General features: G+C 45.8%; 3 protein-coding genes across 3 annotated transcripts; 1 reads left to right on the top strand and 2 right to left on the bottom strand.

Annotated features, from left to right (window-relative positions):
- Positions 1–20: 20 nt before the first annotated feature.
- Positions 21–7,090, top strand: rnf115a (ring finger protein 115a). The gene is made up of 9 exons (XM_076040719.1): positions 21–178; positions 2,243–2,301; positions 2,574–2,628; positions 3,069–3,358; positions 3,444–3,512; positions 3,602–3,674; positions 3,790–3,883; positions 5,179–5,294; positions 5,947–7,090. Exons 1-9 carry the CDS (start codon positions 101–103, stop codon positions 6,073–6,075), a joined length of 963 nt encoding a protein of 320 aa, XP_075896834.1. The 5' UTR covers positions 21–100; the 3' UTR covers positions 6,076–7,090.
- Positions 7,091–13,102: 6,012 nt separating this feature from the next.
- On the bottom strand, positions 13,103–17,614 carry gba1 (glucosylceramidase beta 1). Its single transcript, XM_076040955.1, has 12 exons — positions 17,455–17,614; positions 17,220–17,327; positions 16,704–16,895; positions 16,315–16,461; positions 16,049–16,182; positions 15,561–15,733; positions 15,373–15,462; positions 15,134–15,281; positions 14,531–14,755; positions 13,958–14,121; positions 13,714–13,830; positions 13,103–13,630 (listed from the first exon to the last, which is right to left on the bottom strand). Exons 1-12 carry the CDS (start codon positions 17,597–17,599, stop codon positions 13,525–13,527), a joined length of 1,749 nt encoding a protein of 582 aa, XP_075897070.1. The 5' UTR covers positions 17,600–17,614; the 3' UTR covers positions 13,103–13,524.
- Positions 17,615–18,473: 859 nt separating this feature from the next.
- On the bottom strand, positions 18,474–21,869 carry dap3 (death associated protein 3). The gene is made up of 13 exons (XM_076041192.1): positions 21,702–21,869; positions 21,475–21,516; positions 20,812–20,925; positions 20,595–20,696; positions 20,347–20,455; positions 20,175–20,267; positions 19,953–20,083; positions 19,625–19,705; positions 19,369–19,533; positions 19,217–19,276; positions 19,037–19,126; positions 18,817–18,934; positions 18,474–18,704 (listed from the first exon to the last, which is right to left on the bottom strand). The coding sequence occupies exons 2-13, from the start codon at positions 21,511–21,513 to the stop codon at positions 18,619–18,621; spliced, it is 1,188 nt and encodes a 395-aa protein (XP_075897307.1). The 5' UTR covers positions 21,514–21,516; positions 21,702–21,869; the 3' UTR covers positions 18,474–18,618.
- Positions 21,870–22,431: the final 562 nt, after the last annotated feature.

Raw genomic sequence — 22,431 nt, 5'->3', positions numbered from 1 at the left:
ATTTGCCCAGAGGTGCCGCGGTGCATGCCGGGCTGGAGGCGGACAGCTGTGTTCAGTTTGTGGAGGAGCGACGTCAGTGTTTGAGCTGCTCTCGGGGAAGATGGCGGAGGCTGCGGCTGTCCCACCGCATCGGTTTTTCTGTCACTGTTGCAAGGGGGAAGTGAACCCCAAACTCCCGGTAAGGTCTATGTATTTCCGCTTCGTGTTTGCTTTACACTTTTGCGTAATCCCGTGACGCTGACAAGCCGGCATAGCTTTGAAACACCGTTTGTTTTGCCTGCTTCCTACAGCTGAAAACAAGCTAGCCAGTTAGCAGTTAGCAGCGTTTGTTGTTAACTCTGAAAATAAACTTGTGTCACACGGAAAGCTCCTCGTGAAATATAAATCGTACAAAACGCAAAATGCCGAGCACTGCCGACACGCTTTGTTACTCGTAGATGATTGTAACATTTCTGCCAGAGCAGTTTGTGTGACGCCTTGCTTTGACAGCCCGGGGACAGACAGTGTGCCTGGGTCAAAACACAAACAGCTGAGAGGGGCTTTGGCTTATTACATTGACATTTCGCCGCGGGTAGCATGAGCAGTCAAACTGTGTCACAGATAGACCTTTTTCTAATTTTCTCTTTTGGTTGTAAGAGATTCCTACGGTCCTGATGTCGGGGGAATTCTCTGGAGCATAATCGTCTGATTTTGGTTTCAGTTTTAAAAGTCAAACGCGCTGTGACCCCACGGCCGCGTGTTTAGGAAACACTCAGCCCGTCTCAGTTGTGTTCAAACTACTGTATTGATACCCGATTGCACATCGTAGAGTCCTGTAGCACATGCAAGGTAGACCAGAGATAAACAGGTCTGAGTTTAATCAAATGTTGTTGTTTTTTTGTTAATCTCAGAAGCCATTGTTTTATTGCAGTCCACTGCTGAAGCAGCACACCGCACTCAAAGCCTTTAAATGATTAACAGGGAAAAAAAGGGAAAAAAGCATCTCTGCCAATGTGAGCAACCGATTCAGAGCCCGAGCGATCTCACCATGAGTCGTTTATTTGATTTATAATTGATTGAATTGAAGAATACTGTGGTTTCACTGGTGTCACTGGTTCCCAAAGTGGCCGACTGGCCTCGGGCACACTCAGCGCTGTGGCATGTCTCCGCCGCTGCCAACTGAGCGCAACACCCAAACTTATTACCCCACACTGTTGCAGTCTGTCCTAAGGAGCATCTGTCAAGTCGAGTTTCTATTTATGTAAGAGATGTAAGAGATGTGATCATCTTTTTAATCTGCATGACTGCATGGCATATATATATATATTTTTCATATCTCGAGCAAGACTCTGACTGGTTGTTTAAAGTTGAGGCTGACATAGAGTCTAATGCTCTCCTCGGCTGTTATGCACTGTCACCTGAGTTTGGTGGTCAGGTCTGACTTACTAATTACAACAAAGGCTCGAGATTAAGAACAAAAAAAGTTGGACGCATGAGAGTTTCCAGCATTAGAATGAAACTCTTCTCAAGGCCTAAACGGAAGCAGCCAATATCCTCCCGTGTGTTGAAAGAGCTCTGGGCCGGTGTTTGGTGTTATGAGACAAAGTCTACTACGAGCAAATTGCTTCCAATTTCAAGAAATTGCTTCAGAAGTTATTGTGCTCGGTGCTCACTCACTCAGCGGTTTGGCGTCCGAGTTGTCACATTTCGCGTTTGATGTTGTGACGCAAAACTTTCAGAAGGGGAAAATCGGGTCACAGCTGACAAAACCTGTATTTCCTCTGGAGTTCCCTTTGAGTCTGCCCTTTGATACTGCTTTCATTTTACTATTACCGTAAGCAAAAACACTTCTTACCTCTACATCTGCCACTGAAAATGTGTAAAAATCTAATATTCACGATAAGGGCTGGAAACTTTGTCAAGTTGTCGAGATCCAGTGTTGTTCCGTTCCCCACAAAGGCTCATAGATTGATAATAAAATAATAAAATAGATTCAATAGATATTTTGCAGACAGTATGAAATTGAATCATGAAACAAATGATCTGCTTAACTGTTCATGGAATTGCTCAGGATTCCCAACATGTTGACGTGATGCCAGCCTCCTCTGCCTTCACTTTGACTTTCTGCCTCTTTTCTTTTCTCGTCGTCGGGCAGATATCGGGTTTGTCATTTATTGTCGCTCTGACACAACGAGGCGCGTAGCTGATGTGGCAGTGCCTCCTTTCTCTGTGCGCCAACGTGTCTGTGTGCTCTCTGTTCCAGGAGTACATCTGCCCCAGATGTGATTCAGGGTTCATAGAGGAAGTAACAGAAGACTCCAGGTGAGATTTGCTGCTGTTTTTTTTTTTTTTTTTTTTTTTTTTTTTTTTTTAAGATTTTGAGGCCTGGTGGCTGCAGCCTCAGCCACAGCAGGTGCACGTTGCTGTCAGCAGCTGCTAAGTTGCTGTCAGCAGCTGCTGAGTTGCTCTGGATCGGAGCCGCCGCGTCACTGAACTTCAGCGTGTGCTTCAGGGTTCAGTGAGCGTTGGTCATTATTATCGTATTTTTATTTTTTTAATCTTTTTGTCCCTTTGTGCTCATTTCCCCCCCTCAGCCTCCTAGAGGGCGGCGCCAATGGGATCGATGACACAGCCGCACACTTCGCAGAGGTACGAGCTGCTCTGAGGAAATGGACTCAGTCTTGACCGAGTTGTCTTTGGAGGGCAAAGACGACTCAGTGAAACCAGCTGATGTGTTTTGATTAGGGCTGTCAGTCGATTAAAAATTCCAGTCGCGATTAATCGCATTAGCGTCCTGAGTTAACTCGCGATTAATTCCAAATTAAGTGCAGTTTTTTTTTTTTAACCCTGCTCTATATGTAACTTCACAAGATATTTATTGTGGGTTTTTTTTATTCTCTAGGAAAAGTTGTAGAGGACAATAATAATTCCTTTGTGGAAATATTCCGTTTTTATTTTCTTCAGCCTCCGGTGTAAACCGGGAGTTTGTCGCGCGTTGAAAAAAATGAGTGCTGATGAAAGGAGTTTGAGTGAACGCGTTGTGAACTCCTCTCCCCTCCCTGGTCCAACCCCCCCCGCCCCCCCCGCAGCTGTGGCACCTTCTGCTGCTGGAGCGGCCGTTTACAGAGGGCAACACGCCCGACTCGGAACCCCGGCTCCCTGGAGGTCGGCTGGGCGGGTTCGGCGACCTGGGAGGCCTGGGGGGCTTGGGAGGGGGTCCGATAGGAGGCTCGGTGCCGGCAGGTATCGGGGGCTCCATGGGGGGTCTGCTGGGCTCTACGGAATACTGGGGCCCCGGGCGCCACCCTCGCCTGCACAGCCAGAGGAGGTACCGGTCCAGAGGCAGCAGCAGGCCAGACCGCTCGCCGGCGGTGGAGGGGTGAGTGACCCCCGGTGACCTCAGCGACGGCACCGCCGCACTTCCGCTCACTGTTTTTTTTTTCTGTTTTGTCGGCGTCGCTCAGGATCGTCCAGCAGTTTCTCACCGGCCTCTTCTCCAACTCGGGAGTGCCTGGTTCTCCTCCGCTCTCATGGTGAGGCCACGCCCACCGACACTTCGCCAAGCTTCCCGAAGCGACTCGGTTCTCCGTCTTTATCGCTCTTCTCATCTCTTGTCCATCAGGACGGGGATGCTGCATTCCAACCCCGGGGACTACGCCTGGGGACAGGGGGGGCTGGACGCCGTCATCACGCAGGTACGCAGGCACAAGTTTCAGGGCGTCGTTTCCCAATTTGAGATCCAAAAAAGTACATCTCTTCTATTCCATCTCTATTTCCACCAACTATTCCCAACGCTGTGTGTTTGTGTAGTTACTTGGTCAGTTGGAAAACACAGGACCCCCACCGGCAGAAAAAGAGAAGATCTCTTCCCTCCCAACTGTCAGTATCTCTCAGGAACAAGCAGGTCAGTGCTTCCGTCCTCTCGCCTCCACTGGGTTCCTCACTGTCATCTTCGCGTCCTCTTCATTTCCCTTACTCTCCACTTTAAAGTCACCCCAAAACGAGGTCACATTTGATTGTCCTAAAAGTAATGAGGAGCCCAATTTTGCATACTAATGGCTTCACAATGGGGCACAAAATAAAAAGGCAATTTCTGTGTCCCAGTTCAATGCCTTTCTGGAATCACAGATCTGTAAAATTTTTCCAAGAAGGTGTTTTTTCCTGTTGAAACTGGTTACATTAAATGCTGCTCCCTCCTGCCAGGGGAAGCTTCTGTGACCTCCTCTTTTAGGGACAAAATACAAATGAACCCTCAGGGGTTCATTCGATAAGTCTGACAGAGGCCATCTCCTTTTAATTGCTGCTTTTGTCCTCCGAGTGCGCTGCCCTATTTTACCTCCCAGTGTTTGGTGGTGCTGCTTAGCCTCTGCAGGTCCATGAGGGAGCTGACTTACATGTGCAAATGACAACAGTTTTGAGTATTAAGTCACGCGGCTTTATTTCACGGCTCCGTTGTTTGATTTCGAAACGCCGCCGTTTGGTTTCTCAATGTCTGTCGCGGTGCTCAGACCATCCAGGTCATCTTAAGGTGGACGGGCTTGAGTCGGGACAACTGGACTTGTCCTTGTGATCTTGCAGACTGAAGAAATGAAGAGGCCTTTTGAGCGAGAGGCAAAACGTCTTCAACATCACAAGAACGAATCCAGTTGCTCTCACTCAACCCTTCTACCGGTGCTTTATAACAGCAGTTTTTCTGATCTGCTGCAATGTGATGAACCATCCAGACCTCTCGGGTCGCCTGGGTCAGGTCTGCTTTCTTGTCCCCAGAGTCAAAACTATTCATGGAGAAGTAGCTTTGAGTTTTTATACTCCACATATCTGGAAGAAACTCCCAGAAATCTGGAGACCTGCGCCAACTCTCAGCTCCTTTAAATCTAGACTTCAGACTTTTATTATTTGTCACTGGTTTCTATTAAATCAATTGTTTGCCCATAATCACTGTCTCATGGTCTCTTCAGTTTGAGCTTTAATGTTAATGTGTTTTCATTTTCCCTTTTAAATTGCTTTGTGTTGATTTTACATGGTCTCTCTTTTACATGGTCTCTCTTCTATTAATTAAGTTAATTTTGCTTTTATTGTGAAGCACTTTCATTTGCATTGTGTCTGAAACGCGCTGTGCAAATAAACCTCAACTTGCCTTGGCGACGCGTGTTTCCTCACGGGGCAAAAAAACCCACCGTCTCCCGTGTCCTCCCGCAGACTGCTGTATCGAATGTCCAGTGTGCAAAGAGGACTTCTCAGTCGGAGAGCCCGTCAGACAGCTACCCTGCAACCACCTCTTTCATTCAGACTGTATAGTACCGTGGCTGGAAATGGTGAGTGGCAGGGACGTCGGTTCAATGCTGCAGAATCTGCTCGCCGGAAAACAAATCCAAAGGGGGCTGAAAAAAAGTCAAATCGGTGGTTTGGTAATTCCGTACGATCAGAATCGCTATTCTACTAAAGACCAACATTATCAGTATCAGTTTTAGTATTATTAGTGTTAGTATTTGTTTTGTTTTAGGTTGTTTTGTTTTTTTATCACAAAAAATAATCACTTCAACTTAGCATTTCTTCTTTAATGATCATTTTGGCCGTTGACCAATCAGCATTTAGATTTGTCAGCTGTCAACTGCAGGTTTTCTGAGTGATTTGGACAGTACGCGTTTCACTTCCCCTTCTGTGGTGCTCAAAAATGATTTAAAAACCTTGCGACGTCGGCCTTTTGCCGCAAGATGCTTGACTCTGCTGAATCCGTGGAGAAAAGCTGTCCGTGCTCCTGTTGGCGCGTCCTCGCTGCCCGCCTTCATTTAACATGAGCCGTGGGGGAAACCCCGCTGACGAGTCGGACCTTTCGGAGCCAAACAAAAAAAAAAAAAACGAATCACGCCCCGAGTCGTCTCTTACGCACATATATATATGCTATGCGATCGCCCTCGCTGCCCGAAGCTAATGCCATGTGTCCTTTCTGTTCTGTTGGCCACGCAGCACGACACATGTCCAGTGTGTAGGAAGAGTTTAAGCGGAGAAGACAGCAGCAGCAGCAGCAGCCAGGTGGCGCCAGAGTCCCCCTCCCTCTCCACGGACCCCCGCACACAGGAGAGATGGTCCTTCTGAGATGCCCCCCCCACCCCCCACCCCCGCTCTCTCCTCACCTACATCCTTACAACACACGACAAGACCAAACACGTCTCACTTTCCTCCTCTCATCTCTTTCGGAGTCGTAATCATCTCAGTCGTATTTTATTTTATTTTTTGTATTTTTATTTTTATTTTTACGCCTTTCTCTTCAGCCATGTATACAATTACCCAAAACAGTCGTCTTAACGGTCACGTGCGGTGGCGAGATCTTTTTTTCTTTTTTCTTTTTGTCTAATTACATACCAGCTTAGACTGATGATGACCTCTACTCCTCTACCCCCCGCCCCCCCGCCCCCATCGCAGATTCCATCTCTCTCAAAATGCACTGCTGAAACACACTATCGGTGGAAAACGCCAGACTTTGTTATCTTGCGCCTCGCCCTCCCGAAATTGACCAGTTCCTGCAGCTGAGCCCCGGATGGCGGATAGGAATATGAATATGGTTCTCTCCAGTGTTGGCAGTTGCGAGGACCAGCCCTGAAAACCTTTTCCCAGTGCAATAAATATTATGTTTATCAAGGGCATAATGTTTACATTTGGTTGGGAGCGTCAGGACGGTTGAGCTGTCAGTTGTTGCCATGTGTTTTCCACCAATACAGAGACTGTGCCATTGAGTGAAATCTAAAGAATTTTTACATCTTTGAAGCAAATTCAGAAAATAATCTCACACCATTAAGGGAACGCGATTGAAAGTTGAGGTGCTCAGCCCATCATGTAACACTTTAGGTGAAAAATACTCCTCCTGGTGTATATATTGGAAACATGGGACACCCCTGTCATTTTATTCCTTTGTTTATTATTACTGTGACCATTTTATCATTTTTTTTTTTTTATGTAAATACGTTTAGTCAAAATGATGGTTTGCAGAAGGAAAATTAAACATTAAGAATGCAGACCAATGTGAAAAACCTGGTTATCAAGCTGTATATTATATATGAAAAAGGTCTATGATGTATTAATAAATTGACAAAAAAAGTCTTTAATTTCTTAAGATTTATTAAACATTTCTCAAGTTTTAATACAGTCTGTGCATTAAACAGCAGAACTCACAAAACCTTTAAATTATACACAGCAGTTGTTTCAGAGTTGTGATGTCATGAGGACCTCTTTGGTAAACATGGTTACAGTCGAGCGTTACATTTCTCTTCACATTGTAATTCCCAACAATGTAATTGGACAAAAACATCTACACAGTTGACAGTGATTTAAGTGACCGGGCAAATTACTCCAAACAAAGTCTAATAATGAAAGTAATCTGTGCTTTGGTCAGAGAATTCATCACCAGGCGGCAGTCGCGATGAGTTCAGTTAATTTATAGCGCTCTTACGATCTGTCATCATTTCAATTATTTCAAAACATCTTTTGCACTGCAGTACTCAAAAGTAAGAAAAATATATTGTATTTATAATTGCTGCAGTCTTTTTCACTGCGTTTACAGACCACTGCGACTCTGAAACCACCCAGCGAATGCCCTCAATTGCCTATGGAATCACTGCTACAGAAAACGGATAGAAATGTAATTATTATTCAATTAAAGATTTGAATGGTGAGCAGATCCAGGTGCTGCTGTCAATTTCTGCAACAGCCACTCTGTCTTGTTGCCATAAATGAATGAATTCAATTGAGGCACCCCGGGCACAGGAAGAACAAAATAAGAAGCATTAAATGACTCAACAATCACCGAAATAATGAAATAGGTTTCTGTATAGACCATTATCCAGTAATATAATACTTTGCTTGTTCAGGACTCGACACTTGGACCACTTCTCCCGGCGTATTTATCTTCTTAATTTACCAGATAGGTTTTTATTTATTATATCACAATTCTTATATCAATACATTGATTCTTAGTTTAAGAGTTGAAATCACCATAACCGCTGGGTATAGGCGTGCACCCCATCTGCGCAATAAGTAAAGAATACTTTACGTACAAAATTTAACCTCCTAAGACCTGGCGTCCACGTGTGCACATCACATTTTCGGTTGTCTGGACCACATTATTGAATTTTGGTCTACAAGGGCCTGGCGTCCACTTACGACACACATTAACCTGCCACCTAGTGGTGGAAGAAGAGTATAACATGTCACATGTTAGATTCAAGATGGCCGACAACGCACAGAAGTTCAGATGGCTGCTCCCAACCCAAACGACCAGGTAAGAAAAATTCAAACAAGTTTAATGGTTGATTCTTATTCAGATATGTATGGAAGTGACCAACGGATTTCCTTTGTGAAATAGATGGATTTAGATTGTTCTTTACTAGTTGCAATTTAGACTACACGTACACATTATTTCAATAGGCCATATCAACTGTCAGTCAGAATGGGTTTTAAAACAGTGAGCGTGTGTGGAGGAGAGGAATAGTGGAAAACAAAAATCAACTTCAGTTCCCTCCCAAAAAATGTTCAACATTTCTTTCAATTAATTGTTACTAATGGTGTGTGGATTATTACCTGTAACTTAACTGAATAAAACTTATATTTAGTAGCTTATTTTTGTCTTGTGTCATATCACAGCCTTTACCAAGATTGTGCCACAGATGCTTGATGACGCTGTTTGGGAAGGTTGCTATTGAGATGCCAAGGGATAGGTAATGATTGTTAACAGGGGTCCGTTTCTCTGCACTGAGATAGAAAACTGAGATTTCGGTTTCAGAACAGCTGATTTGGGTTGGTTAAATCAACTCTTGAGTTAAAACGCTACCTAGATGCAACAATTCACCATGTAAAAAAAAAAAAAAAGCCTGGGATTTTCCTCATTGTTTTCCTTCTGTTTATGCTCGGAATTACCTTTCCTTCCGTTCTCTTTAAAGATTAGATTTCCACTTAGAAGTATGGAAGGTGCCAAGTTTAAAGACTTGAAAGAGGCTAAAGTGGGGACTGTCTATTTAAACCTTACAGTGAGTCAAAGCTTGAAGCTGTTGGCACTGAGGACCACGGTTCCCTTGATTGGTGACCATCCTGCCAGGATAAAGTCCACCAATGTTGCTGTTTTATGGCACAAGAGGCTGTGGAAGGCAGATTGATGGAGCTCCAAGGGTCAATGACATCAGGCTTCTAAAAAGGTATGTAATGCATTTTAGAAACCGTGACAATGTGTTTAAACCAGCCTCATTTATTAAAAAACAAGTTTTTCAATTGATTTTTGATCTGTATTTTTAACGTCACTGCCGAAAATATGTCAGGTGGCGCAACCAAATATTTGTAAAAATATATGTATTTTCCTATCATCATAAGTGAATTTTTTTTTTTTTTAGCAAATTGGAACTTATTACCGTCAGGCTTTTCTGGCTGGAAATTGTTTCAGCAGGTCAAACCTGAAGGAAGGATGGACCATTTGGCTCACGGCCAAATAAGGACCTGCTTCCTGACTCATAATGACTAACACCCAGGAACTGAAGGGGGGAGAACGCACAGCCAATCAAAGGACGACACTGGAGAAGACGCACGCTCACATCAGGAGTCAGCTTTTTGTGTATTTCAGGACTTTCTTAGAGAGGAGTCAGTCTGACTCCGGCGACGGCCAGGACTCGACTCCAGAGATCTCTCCACCAAATATCTTGTTCTTTTACTAAAACTTATTAAGAATTGTCACCTATTCCCTTCATTAAACAAACACAGGGTTTGGTAGCACGACATTAGATAAAGAAACCAAACCAACAATTTGGTGACCCTGACGTGATGGAGGAGGACTAAGGAATCTGTGATTGAACACCACAATCGTTACCGACAAAAAGGTAAAGCAGACACCTGTTTAGATTGAAATTCTGCACATTGGACATTCTAAAGTGTGGTCGTCCGTGTTCTGTGTAGTGTCCTAGATAGAAGAACAAGATATTTGGAACAATTTATTATTTCGCTTTGAATTTGAATTTGAATTTTAAACGATCTGAATTTTTATTTTTTAATTGTGACGAGGTAATGTTTGGAGAGTAAGACGTGCTTGGGAAGTAGGACGTACAATCTGATTTTTTATTTTTAATTGTGACGAGGTAATGCTCAGAAAGTAAGACGTACGGTCTTAATTTTTATTTTTATTTTTGTCACAAGGTAATGCTCGGAAAGTAGGACGTACAATCTGAATTTTTATTTGGGGAGGGTCTCTGTGGCAACACTCCCTTTGACTGCGGACTATGGTGCCTCTCTGTGTGGATGGCCACCCATTGGTGGCCTTCCCTCACCTGGTATCCTTCGTGCCATGCTGTTCTCTTTCCTAATACTCGTTCGATATCTCAATATGGGATGCACGCCCCCGCCGCAGCCCCTCAGAAGCATTAATCTCATTACGCCAATCCTGATTCGCTGGGGAAGTGTATCCGTCCGCATTAGATAGTCCCACCTACCATAAATGCCACCCGCGGGCGGTACCACGTCATTCAAACACCTCACTCGAAGCTTATCTCTCATCGCGGGCTCGCTAGCTTAACTCTTTATAGGCGGACCCTACTGGCGTCTTCCCTGCCCCTCCACTGTTTGGTCGACGCACGAGCCAACTCCTCACCACGGTGTTCGTGCTCGGGCTCAGTTAGCACACCAGTTGGCTCTCCTTCCTACCGGCACACCTGCTCGTCAGGAATGGAGAGCCACCCTCACCTCAGCCTCCGTAGACGGCTAGCTCGCCAGGCTAGCCTGTCTGATCACGACCCCTTTATACCCTCCGTCGACCATGGTGTCGGGAGTGAGGAGGAGAAGGGACTGTCGGCAGCGCCGGGGGGTGGCAGCTTGTGCAGGCTGAGCCGGCGAAGCTGCGACCCGGGGCCGGAGGACGCCGAGGCCAGATGGGCCGGGCTACCTGACCTTGCAGGGAAGCCGGCCTGGGGCTTTGGCGGTTTGGGCAACCTGAACTGCGTGGCTGGGGCTCCTAGAAAGCACTGGCTGCGCAGCCCGGAGTTGCCGCAGCGACGAAAATGTCGTCCTCTTCCTCATCCTCTTAAATGAGAAGGTCCGAGGCGTCATATTCGTCCTCCCCCATGTCCACAGCCAAACTGGTGGAGCTGAGGAAGGGGGAACATTCAGCTGCGACACCTGAGGAAGAAGGGGGGGTACTACCCTGACTTCTTCTTCTTTCTGGCCTGAGGGTGGGCAGCTTGTGCAGGCTTAGCCGGCAAAGCTGCGACCCGGGGCTGGAGGACGCCGAGGCCAGATGGGCCGGCCTACCTGACCATGCCGGGAAGCCGGGCTGGGCTGGGGCTTTGGCGGTTTGGGCAACCTGAACTGCGTGGTCGGGGTCCCGATGGGCTCCACGGACGCCAGTCTCTCGGGCTGGGGTGGAATTCACGAGGGCCAATCTGTGAGGGGCCGCTCGAGCGGAGAGCTCGGGCTTTCGGCAGTGTTTCTCTCCTTGAAGCACTTCCTTCCGTCCCTCCTGGGACATCATGTCCTGGTGAGGACGGACAACATGACGGCAGTAGCGTATATCAACCGTCAAGGCGGGTTACGTTGGCGTCGGCTACACATGCTGGCACGTAAACTGATCCTCTGGAGCTGCGATCGCCTTCTCTCATTGAGAGCGACGCACGTTCCGGGCGCTCTGAACACGGGGGCGGACCTGTTGTCCAGAGGCGCGCCAACGTACGGGGAGTGGGCTCTGCACCCAGAGGTCGTGACGCAGATCTGGGCTCGATACAGTCGGGCTGTCGTAGATCTGTTCGCCTCGGGAGAAAACGCGTGATGCACGCTGTTTTACTCGCTGCGCACTCGGCCTGGCCGCGCGTCCTTGGGTGGTGGAGGCGATTGCCATGACGTACTCGAGTCAGAGTTTACTGCCCCCTAGTGGTCTGCGTGAGCACTCGACTCGAGGAGTGGCCACATCCTGGGCCTTGTTCAGGACATTTGTGCTGTGGCGAGTTGGTCCTCACCCCTCACTTTTGTTCGTAATTACAGGCTGGACGTCTCCGCTCCGTCTTTGGCACAAGCGGTTTTGCTGTCCTGATTGGAACAGGAACAGCTTGTCTGGGAATACGGGAGCTGCCATATCCCATAGTGAGACATCGAACGAGTATTAGGAAAGAGAACTGAAGGTTATTTACATAACCCCGGTTCTCTGAGTAATATGAGTGCGATGTCTCACCAGACAACCCTTTTTGCTTGGGCGAGTGAGAAGCGGTGCTTATTTTGAATGACGTGGTACCGCCCACGGGTGGCATTTATGGTAGGTGGGACTACCTGATGCGGACGGATACACTTCACCAGCCAATCAAAGACATCCTCATATTACTCAAGAGAACCGGGGTTATGTAAATAACCTTAAGTTTTATCCATGCGTGTGTGCGAGGATGGACGTATATGTGTCTGTGTCCATTTGAGGGAAGGACGTGCTTTTATTTGTTCATTTTGCTGCATGTTTTGGCATTTATTTTGTGCATGAAAAGTGCTATGTTTGGCAAAGTTTGAAAGTATTGATTATTCCGATTTTTTGGATGATGGAATTTAGGTGGATATAAATGATGTAATCAGAATTTTATTTCAAATAGATAAGTGCTATGGCAATAACCCATGTTTGAAAAGGAGCAGAAAGAATTTAATCCCAACCGTTCTTTATGCAATAATCTACTGTTTGCCTCACGGTGTCATCTATTTTTCTTTCATAAACAAGTTTTCAACATTGTCTTGACCTCCGTCACGTCTATTCTACAGTTTCACTCCAAATTAGTGATAGAAGTTTACTTCAGTGTTTTTAGATACTTATCAACTAGAAATGAAAACTCAATATACACATTTATTTCAAACATGTACACAATAAGAAATACAGAAAATAAAAAAAGTCAAGCAAACGACAAAAAAAAAAAAGGCATTTCAAGAGTTAAGTTCCTCAAAATTATGAAAAAGTTAAGGAGAGGGCAGAAGTCAAGGACATTTTTGCTCCCAAGCAATTCAAGTGTTAGTAAAATTAGTAAAATTAGTAAAATCATTTGCCACAACGTTTTGCACAAACACCAACATCTGCCCTGACATGAGCCGTGCCGTCCCTAGAAGTACACGGGTAAGACCTGGCGTGGCACCTCGGGTAAACAGTGGCATAAGCGGAGGTAACTCCAGCAAACACACGTAGCTGCGGCACTTCTGGCAGTCGTGGCATGCGCATCCGCTTGTGGCACCGAGCTGCGGCATCGCAGTGCCACAAATTGAGCCCGGCCCTTGCTGTAAATTGAACACCAGTCCAGACTCCAATTGCCTCCTAGTGTTGACGACCACACGTTCCCGTCAGTACTCTTTCGCAAATGCACGTTAACTGGGACAAGGTAGAAAAATTGAGCGTAGCTCGATTAAGCCGTGCATGTAAATGTACTATGGGATTTTTGACGTCACTATTGGGTCTTGACCAAACAAAAGGAACCATGTTTAAAATTAAAGCTGCAAGCAGCAACTAGGCAGCACTGAGGACGGCCTGCTTGCAGCTTGGAACTGTATGAGAACACATCCTCGTCAGTGCGTGTTCCAGGCGAGTGTGAGGAGTGAATGAGCAGGAGCTGCGAAGGGCATGAAGCCAACAGCAGGGTCCCAAACTTCAGCCTGGATCGGTGCGGACGACCTGCAAAAGCCACACACACGCACACACAGTTAACGCTTAGCGGAGTTTGCGTGCTTCCACATGGACGGTCAATCCGAGCGCACCTGTTGAGAATGACCAGGACGACCGATCCATCCGGTCTGATGAAGGCAGTGTGTTCCAAGTCTGTCTGCTGACTGGTAGACACGCCCACTCGCTGAGAGCCCTCCAACAGGAACTTACTGCGCAGAGGGGAAAAGGGGGATGTTTTGGCAGAGTTCCTTTATGTAACAAAACTAATAACATTTCATGCAATGAAAGTCTTCAATTCTGATGTGAACTGATGTCACACCAGACCCAGTTTGCTACCTAAAGTGGGCCATGCTGTAGAAAGTAGGCTGCTTGTAGAAGACGTCGCGCTGTGCGTCCACAATAACGGGGCTGTCCACATAGTTTTTAACCCAGTTTGGCCCACCAGTCTGGTCCAATGCCATGTTCCAGTCTGTCCAACCCACTACGTAATTATTCAAGTCCTGAAAAAAAACACATAAAAAAAAAAAGGGAAGACAGAAATATAGTCCATATCAGAGCTTTCTGGTAAGATTTGTTTTGTGTAAATGGGTGTGTGCAGCTGGGGGTTTGGGAGTTTCACACATCTACATAAGCAAATTCCTCCTTGGGCCCCAGATGTCTGAGCTCCGTCTACACAAGAAAAGCCAGAGCGCAGAGAGAAAGAGACCGAAAAACACAAGCTTCAGCTTGTTTCACTGTGCCACAGGCAAGTTTCCCCAAGAAGAGTGTTGGCAGCGAGCTGCTCCCTGGAGACCTGCACTGCAGCGTCGGGGGGGTGGGGTTAAGGGGTGGAGGGTGATCCACCTTGAAATCACACATCCGTTCCACTGGATTCACATGAGCGCGCCGCAGCAGCCGGGATGAGCTCACCCCTATGATGTCGTGCGCATAACTTTCGGCCCTCAGCCAGCTGCCGAGCTTCACCCCTCTGTCCAGGGGGTTCCAGCCGGAGCAGGCCTCGGTGCCAAACAGGTAATACTCTGGGAAGATGTGATGGGTCGCTCCAAGGGTCACCCTAGCCGGGACCAAGCCATCCAGGTACCAGTGAACTGCTATGCCATGGATGTATTTTGCCGCCTCGATGTCTTTCAGGACCTGACGGGGACCAGACTTGAAAGTTACACGAAACTTGCATATAAAAAAACAAAACATTTTAGCCCATTTTAGTCGGTTTAGCCAATTTTAACTAATTGTTTCTTTATCCCATGGAGCGATTTGCCCAAAACAATTAAGACTGCTTCATAAAACTGCGTAAAATTTACCTCCAGTCTTAAAAAATTAAGAAAGTTCAACGCATAACACCTTTCATAGTCAAATTACCCGCCTGCTTTTATACTGATTTATTTTTCACTTCCTGCCTGTAACATCAGAGACCGTGCGGAATCTTATAGTGACCTTCCTCACACACTCACACACACACACACTCTCTCTCTCTCTCTCTCTCTCTCTCTCTCTCTCTGTCCTTTTACGTACCACTTTAGCCCAAAGAGGCAGCAGCAGGCGGTTGTCATCGAGTATGAGTATGTGTGTGTGCTTAAATGACGACACGTGCAGTGCAGGGCCCAGGTCTTTGGCCACCCAGTCCCTCTGCTCCTCAGGGGTGAAGCCCAGAGCCTGAAAACTGAAGCCGGACAAATATTTTTGCTGATCATGCAGCTAAAAAAAAAAAAAAAAACATTTTGAAAATCTCTGATTCTCAATGTTAGTCTAACCTGTAATTCGTCATTCGGCCAGCAGAGGGCTCGTTCCCTGTGGTTACCGCCCAAAATGTCAGGTTATATTTAGCATAACTCTCAAGAAACCTAAAGTGGGAGGGGCGGGGGGGGGGGGGTAAACAAATTTAAGAAATTGTAACCAATGACACATCAGCAACAATATTATGTTACGCAGAATACGTCACCTGACGTAATATTGAGCCCAGGCTTTGTGCTCCTTGCCCCCTGGCTGGCCCTTCAAGGAACCCTTCCCTACGAGTGCGCCATTTGTTTTCATCCACGCGGGGGCGCTCCAGGCACTTGCCAGCAGCGACAGGCGTTGAGGGGACAAGGCCTGAGCTCGCTGCAGGAGAGGGATCTGAAAGGAAAAGAGGTTTGAAGGTCTAGCGCGTACAGTTTTGCTTGATCCATGATTTTTATAAAAGCTCAACATATTGCCCAGGTATACATTAATAAAAGAGTATACTCACAGTACAATAAAAGTTATTTGGTTTTCTACCCTTAGAACAGTTCTCATATATTAACAATAAGGATCTTGATCCTCGTTAGCTGCCATCTTGCACCACCATTTTTTAAGGAAGCCACCGGCTTCCGTAAAAATTTCACACAAAGGACCTTTCAACACAGATGAGAAAAAAGACCTGCAAGTCCTGCAAGCCAGAGAGGAGCAGACCTTCATGTGGACGTCCTCGGGGGCCAGCGTGAAGTTGGCTAGGTCGTAGTCCCCAGGTGTGTCAGCGTAGGTGTAGAGGCGGGTGGAGAAGTCACAGCTCGCCATGGGAACCCGCACCACCGTGTAGCCGATGCCTGCAGTGGAGACCAAACAGTGGACGTTGGCAAAGCACAGAGGCACTCATGACTTGAGCGGTGATAAATTCTATGAAAGCTTTTGTGGTCAAACTGAGCTGTTCCAGTGCATTGTACTGCAACATTCTGTACCTTCCGGAGCAAAGTACTGCCGAAGCAACTGGTCTTGTGCACCAGCAGACAGAGACAAGATGTTGGTGGCAGCCGCGTCTGTCATAGCTCCTCCGAAGCCCCTGATCTTCTGGTACTTCTGGTTGGGGACGATAGTCAATCGGAGGCCTAAAAAAGAGAGAGAGAAAAAACCAACAGCAACAGGAATTAGAAGGTCAACTGGACTCGTTCTTGTGATCGTAAAAGATGTTTTGCCTCTCATCCGAAATGCTATAACTGAAGTTCAGAACTGAAAAAGACTTTCAGATTTAGATGACCTGGATGACTGAGAACCTTCACAGACAACAACAAGAGATGCTACGTAGCCGTTTTAGGTTGCATCTGCCACAGACCATCTGGACGGCACTCACCTGTGGCGGAGCTGTTGACCTGCACATGACCCAAGGATGCCTCCAGTCTGCGGCCGTCCCTGCTGGTCAGGTAAGAGGAGAACTGACCAACAGGCGGCAGGGCGGCCGGGCCAACACTGTCGCAGTAGGTGGAATTACACTCGCACACCACCGAGTCATAGCCGAAGTTCCTGGAAACGCATCCAGAGCTTTCTGAAAGGGGTCACAGACGCACCATGTTTTTATGTGACCATAATTACAATGAGTTCAATGATTAACAGGAAACATTAAGTAGGACACAGGCAACCTAAAAACAAGGGTGAGAAATTGCAGTGGAAAATAAAGCACTTTTAGAAAATAGTCTGATGTTTTTGAAAAGAAAAAGTAAATACTTTTGATAAATGATTCACATTTTGAAAGGCAAAATAAGAGCACTCCATAAAAAGTGGTTCAAGTCATTTTTGTTGTTGTTGATTGAAGTAATCACGTCTTCCGACAACGATCTATTCAGTGTTGAAACCAAGTTGAAATACGTACTTCCGGTATTTGAGGGTTGTAGTTCTTCACCTGAGCACAGGGTCACGAGAGCCGAGAGGAAAACGAGGCTCCGCGGCAGCGACGACGGCAACACAAACGGCATTTTATCTGCGGACCACAAATGTCGTTAGGAGTGTGCTGGGAAGAATGTGGATGAATTTAATCGCCAGCCTGGCCAACTGCAAGCGGCACACGGAGCGTCAGCTCTCGGGCTGCGCACGAAGCGCTGACTCACCGTGGTGGATCCTGGTGCGAAGCCTGACATGCCTCGAGAGTTGGTTCGAGTGTTGACACTCAGACGCACCCTTTAAAGCTGCACTATCTCCCTCAGCACGGCACGAGCCACTCAGGTCGACCAATTGTGACATTTGACCAGTCATGTGACTCTGCCTACGAGCACGTGAACAAATTGAATGCGTTATTCTGATCGGCCACCGGGTGGTGATAAATCATCGGACCCCAACTGAATGTATGGACTACTAGAGCACGTAAAAAATATATATATATAAAAAAAACTTTGTGTTTTTTTGTTTTTTTTTATAAATCATTTCCACATACAGTTTGCTTCAAGAGGTAAGTTTGGAAACTACAGACATTGTATATTTGAAATAAGAAGAATGCATTTATTCTTCCCACAGTAGACTATACAATAGAAAGAGTATAATTAAAGAGTGCAAAGTGATGTAAAAAGAAAAAGAAATAAAATATATATACAAATTATTTGCATAACTTAGTAAGTGTTGAATAAGTTTTATTGCACCTGTATTGAAATGTTGCTGTTTAGAAGTGTTTTTTGGTTGTTGCTTTTTTGGAGAGGTGATGTACTAAATGTTGCTTATCATGCAAAAATCCACTTAACCAGTGTTGTATAACAATGATAGTCTCTCGTCTGCCAATGAACTTCCCAGAGGTTACGACTGAGCCAAGGTCAGACTAGAGGCAAGGAGCTTCTTTTGTTTGCATTATTTTTATGTATTTTCTATATTTACATGTGCTGAAACACAGATTTGGAAATCAGCGCCATGTCACGGTTCCAATGCCCCACAGATACCGCACGCTATATGTTGCCTCAAGGCTACTTTGGCAGCAAACTGATTTAATATAATTAATCAAATGTGGAGCCGCTCCAATGAAGGGAGGGATGACAGTGTAAGCTAGAAATGTAAATAATGTGGGATTTTAAAGTCTTAATATGAGATTTGAAGGAAAAAAAACTTTTTATGATGTATTTCAACAGACACAATAGCAATTGACTCATTTCTGAATTCAACATTTTATTATCAAAGTTCCATACTGGCGACATAATTTACAGAGGGACACAATAGCATAGATGCGGACGTTTGTATATTGACATAATGTATTCTTGCACCGTCTGTGCCTGACCTCAATCTATACAAATTCACAGGGAGGCACAAACTCTGTCGAACGTCGCTGGATTCCCGTTGGTCAGAAAGATGAGTTCTTTCTTCCCATCCTCTGTGTGACCTGATGAACGGAACAAAAAAAAAAACAACAAAAAAACTCAACCAATTAAAACAAGCTCACTCGCACGTCTCCTCGACCATCTCCATAAGGGAAATTATTTGTTACCACTTACACTGTGGATGTTGCAGCCAGCGACGGTCCGTGTAGTAGAGGTAACAACTCTCAAACTCCTTCTCACTATAGTTGGGCACTGACACTGGGATAAAAGGGTCCATGCTGTCGAAGCCCCTCTGAAGAGCAAAACCAAGACACGACGTCAATATACAGACACTGGCTTGGTTTTCTGAAACTTCTATGGGGGGGGGACAATGCAGAACAGAGCGACAGCTGACCTCTCCCAGCAGCTCCTGTGGCAGGTAGGTAGATTTCGATGTGTAGAGGGAGCCAGTCTGAGCCAGAGTGGTAATAATGGCGCCTCCAGTCTTTGATTAAAGAAGAGAACATTCATTAAAAACTAAATATAAAAAATATAACATTCATATATGACAGGGATCATGATGCATTCATCTCACCCAGTTGTTCTTCATCAGCTTCCTCAGGTTATAGACGAGAGTGAGCTCCTCTGGATCCACCTGCAGGGCGGAGTGAAGAGGCGACACAGGAGACTTCCTGTTAGTGGAGACGGCCACAGAGGCAAGTACTGCAATTCTGTGCTTCTCCTTACGGCACTCTTGTCCTCCTTCTTGATGGTGGACCTTCCCCACAGAGCGTTGACACCGTCCACAGCTACGGCCAGGCGGAACTCCGAGGCCGGCTGGCCGCACTGCAGCTTCAGCTCCTTCAGCACGGCTCCCACCACGTCACTGCTGGTCTTCACGCGAGTGATACCCTACAGCAAGACAATGAAACAAAGATTTAAATGAAACTTTAGAGGTACAAATTTAAATTGACCTTGTTTCAGGTGCCGTGAGGACACTCACCTGCTCCACCAGCTCTCTGAGGGGTCTTCCCTCCTCAGTGGACTCTCTTTTAGTCCAAACGTAGCGCTGCGTTGTCTTTATCTGGCAGAAACAGCACAGGGTTATTGACTCATATTATACAATGCTGGCATTTACTATCTAGGCTTGATTTCCGTTTTAAGTTAAAGAAAAGGATGCTTTTTAGAGATTAGCTCAATCAGGAAGTCAGCCAACGTAAACACACTCAGAATGTTATTACAGATTGTTTTTTTAGGAACACTGCTAGGTTAGGATTTTTTTTTTTTTTTTTTGAGCCAACAAATGGACCTATAAGGAAATTCACACAAACCTTGGAGAGGAAGTGCTCATTTGTGATCCGGAAATTGCGTAACCATTCGATGGCTTGTAATGGCTGATCAAAGCGAGAGGTGTTGTAAGATGAGGGCAGCAGCTCCTTACAGTTCTTCACCCAGATGTGAGCTGCGTTGTCAGCAAGAGAAAAACAGACAAGATCAGATACAGGTTGCACAAAAAACACATGTTGCTGCGTGCTAACTGTGCTTTTTCTCACCATCGGGAATGTGCAGCACCAGCCATCCCTGCGTATAACAGTAGTGAATGGCGTGGCAGAGAGACATCGTCTTCCCAGTGCCGTTCAACCCATCTGATCCATTTGTCAAGGCTTACAAAACAGCGAGTGTTCCGTCGTGGAGAGAAAATAAGTTTGTGCTTTCAAAGGATACAGAACAAATATCGCGTTGCAGGTTTGCTGAAGTCTGTTTTCTTTAAATAGGAGATGACCTCCAGCGCTGGAGACCTCACCATCACGCACGCTTCGTTGAATGTCTTCACCTAAGGCACATGACAGAACAGAATTACTCCTGGCAGACATTCTATCATTCAGAAAATAAAAATCCAAACAATCTACTGACTTGCAATTTAATTGGTGCAAAAACTAAGTCCAATCTGTGGGTAAAACGGGGACACATACCTGCTGTTGGTAGCGCCAAGGGAGGCCGTGAGGGAACAAAGTGCGAATGTGTGCCGACGGCAGCGTGTAATACTGTCCGATATGTTTCTCCGACTGGCTCGCCTGCAGAGAGCAGAGCAGTGAGCTCATACAGCTTCAGTAACAAAGTGTAGAGTACAAACACGATTCAACTGAAAATTGTGACAACACTGTGAGATATAGAGCCAGACATGCTCACCGGATCGTTCTCCTGTGCTCTGAAGACTGAGACAGGCGACGGTTCAGGCTCCAGAGCCACTGCCTCCTGCTGCTGCACACATCCATTGGTATGAAGGGACCTTGCGTGCGAAACCTGCATATGTTTTGAAAAAGAATGAAAAAACGGAAATAATGCAAATGATACATAATATGTACAGTCAGGCTTAGTGAATCCTTTGTTTACCTGCAAATACAAACCATTTATTTAACCATAGAGTAACGTTTTCCCCCATACTTTTTCAGCACTACAAATTTTCAACGAGACAGGTTAAGCAAAGCATCAGTTTTGGAAAGGAGCTAGAATCTGTTTTTTGTGGGAAGCTGCAATCAGAGAGATTTTCTTGGGGCCTGTTGGGTTGTATGATTGATAAATCGCGCAAGGCTACAACGGAATCAGGGGTCAAACAAAGATCAGGTACCGCTGCTACTCACCGAACCCCCAGGGATCCTTCCTCTGGGTCGAGGACAAGTCAGTGGGACTCGATCTTAAAACTTATAAGTCACGAAACGTTTCTTGGTTCGCAGCTTTGCAAAATGCAAGACACATCCCAAGGAAAATATCCTCGTCGACTGCTTATGTTTAATATTTGGAGTTTTGTAACGCAGTGACAGTCAGTAATGATAACAACTACAGTGAACTTACCGTTCGCCGTAGTCTGAAGGACAGTCTGTGGAGTGCCATGATCTGAAACGTGTGTACAAAGCAACATTATAGCCTTGGTGCTTTAGCGATGGCAGCCTTGGAGCAGCATGATTCAAATCGCACTGTCTCGTAACCTTGCGTACGCCACCTAGCTTAGCTTGCGGCTAACTGTAACACAGCATGCAGCAATTAGCTGCGGAGCAACGTAAGCACCGGAAGCTGCTTACCTGCGAGTCACGTCGCCACAACCTCAGTTACCAGAACCTCTGGCTGGAACCATATACTGATAAAAGTCCCGGGGATGAAGGCAAAACAAACTGCACACTTCCATGAGAAGTCAATGTGCCGCAACTGTCACGGGCACCGCCATCACGCAGTACGAGACGGAAGTTGCGTAACGACGTCACAGCCTCACGTAGCCAATGAGGAGACGCGGGCCTGAAGACGTTGGCGGAGGAAAATGGAGTTGACAAAATAATGAGATTTGAGTCACAAGGCAGCTGTAAACTCGCAGCTAAAGTGTTGCACACATAATTAACTCTTTATTTACTCTTAGCGAGACGATAACGTTATTTCTCAATGAACTACGAGTTCTATAAGGAACTGTAAGGAGTCTTTATCAATTTTAGCATAGTATTTTCCAAAACCTTATTAAAATCCACCAAATCTTTACTTTGTGTAACACAGCCATAACATTGTGTCTATTGTTGTTCCTCATTTGGATTTTATGTGCAATAGAATGTATTGTTTTATGAAGTGTTGACATAACCCTGACCGCAATGACAGATATTTTAACCTTGTGAGTGTTATTGACCCTGCATCTTAAATCTTACAAGCACTTTCAGTTTCCCTTTTAAATTATCGTCACAATCATCTTCTAACACCTAGACTTGTCAAGATGGGTTGCAGGCAGACTTGGATTCTTTCATCTCTGAGCCACCGTCCTTTCTCCCTTTT

This window comes from Nelusetta ayraudi, unplaced genomic scaffold, assembly GCF_046127955.1.
Source record: "Nelusetta ayraudi isolate G7.1 ecotype Tasmania unplaced genomic scaffold, CSIRO-AGI_Nayr_v1 ptg000063l, whole genome shotgun sequence".
Classification (NCBI taxonomy): Eukaryota; Metazoa; Chordata; class Actinopteri; order Tetraodontiformes; family Monacanthidae; genus Nelusetta; species Nelusetta ayraudi.
Note: the sequence above shows the minus strand (reverse complement) of the source record. Positions and strands in the feature narration are given on the sequence as shown.

Bases quoted from the DNA above. Each gene is read 5' to 3' on its own strand.
- dap3 (XM_076041192.1), bottom strand. From the start codon at position 21,513: ATGGCACTCCACAGACTGTCCTTCAGACTACGGCGAACG. The intron at 20,926-21,474 runs GTAAGTTCACTG...AAACATATGCAG, and splicing joins CCTTCAGACTACGGCGAACG to GTTTCGCACGCAAGGTCCCT. The intron at 20,268-20,346 runs GTATCCTTTGAA...CAAATGGATCAG, and splicing joins TGCAACGCGATATTTGTTCT to ATGGGTTGAACGGCACTGGG.
- rnf115a (XM_076040719.1), top strand. From the start codon at position 101: ATGGCGGAGGCTGCGGCTGTCCCACCGCATCGGTTTTTCTGTCACTGT. The intron at 179-2,242 runs GTAAGGTCTATG...TCTCTGTTCCAG, and splicing joins AAGTGAACCCCAAACTCCCG to GAGTACATCTGCCCCAGATG. The intron at 3,675-3,789 runs GTACGCAGGCAC...GTGTTTGTGTAG, and splicing joins TGGACGCCGTCATCACGCAG to TTACTTGGTCAGTTGGAAAA.
- gba1 (XM_076040955.1), bottom strand. From the start codon at position 17,599: ATGACTGGTCAAATGTCACAATTGGTCGACCTGAGTGGCTCGTGCCGT. The intron at 13,831-13,957 runs GTAGCAAACTGG...CCCTCTGCGCAG, and splicing joins TACAGCATGGCCCACTTTAG to TAAGTTCCTGTTGGAGGGCT. The intron at 13,631-13,713 runs GTGCGCTCGGAT...TGGCTTTTGCAG, and splicing joins GTCCTGGTCATTCTCAACAG to GTCGTCCGCACCGATCCAGG.